The sequence below is a fragment of the Ostreococcus tauri genome, assembly GCF_000214015.3.
Source record: "Ostreococcus tauri WGS project CAID00000000 data, contig chromosome 04, whole genome shotgun sequence".
Classification (NCBI taxonomy): Eukaryota; Viridiplantae; Chlorophyta; class Mamiellophyceae; order Mamiellales; family Bathycoccaceae; genus Ostreococcus; species Ostreococcus tauri.
Genome location: NC_014429.2, coordinates 188073 through 188975, shown reverse-complemented (window position 1 = coordinate 188975; position 903 = coordinate 188073). Strand labels below are relative to the sequence as shown.

Genomic DNA, 903 nt, shown 5'->3' with positions numbered 1-903 from the left:
GCGTCGCGGCGTCGACGTCACTCACCGTCGATGGCGCTCGCGCGTCTCGCGGTGGCGCCGTCGCGCGCGCGGGCGCGACGACGCGCGACGTCGCCTCGAGCGTTAGATTGCGGAGAACTCGCGTGCGCGATCGACCCCGCGGGCGCGCGCGCGGTGACGGTGAACGGACGACGCGTCAGCGCGGAGACGCTGCGGGCGGTGGATGTCGTCGACGTCGATGGACGACGCATCGCGCTGGGCGCGCGCGCGACGGGCGCGCCGGCGGTGGTGGTGGTGCTGCGACATCTCGGATGATTGTTCTGCTGGAGCCACGCGCGGGCGTGCTCCGGGGCGAGAGAGAGGATCGAACGCGCGGGCGGGACGCTGACGATGGTGAGCGTCGGCGACGCGGAGGCGTTGGGGACGTTTTTAAGGCTCAATCCAGAGATAAAGAGGGATGAGATCTTCGTGGACGATTCGAGCGATTTCGCGTTGTACAAAGCCGCTGGTTTCGGGCGATTGGACGAGGCGAAGCCGAGTAAGGAGGACGCGAAGATGCGCCCGCCCGGCTTTTCGATGGGCGACTGGTGGAAGTATTTGAGCAACGTCGCCAAGCTCGCCCCGATTAAAAAGGGCGAAAAGCTCACGGCCGAGGGTGTCTTGCGTCTCGGCGGTACCTTCGTCTTGGACGGCGATGACGTCGTCTACGCGTGGGCGGACGCCGTGCCGGGCGCCCATCCCGACATCGACGACGTCCTCGAAACCGTCGGCGTCTGATCGAACCCAACGTCCGCGCCATCGCGCGCGCGCGCGACTCGATTCTCATGACGCCCGGCGCCGCACCCACGCGGGGGCGTCGAGGCCGATTCCAATCGTCGCCGCCGTTCGATCGACGCGTCGTCTCGCGGGACCATAAAGTGTTAG

The 903-nt window shown here is 67.6% G+C and overlaps 1 protein-coding gene across 1 annotated transcript; it reads left to right on the top strand.

Moving 5' to 3' along the window:
- Positions 1 to 30: 30 nt before the first annotated feature.
- OT_ostta04g01070 (unnamed product) lies at positions 31 to 756 on the top strand (the record flags this gene model as incomplete). Its single annotated transcript, XM_022984438.1, has 2 exons — positions 31 to 278; positions 309 to 756. The coding sequence occupies 2 exons, from the start codon at positions 31 to 33 to the stop codon at positions 754 to 756; spliced, it is 696 nt and encodes a 231-aa protein (XP_022838712.1).
- Positions 757 to 903: the final 147 nt, after the last annotated feature.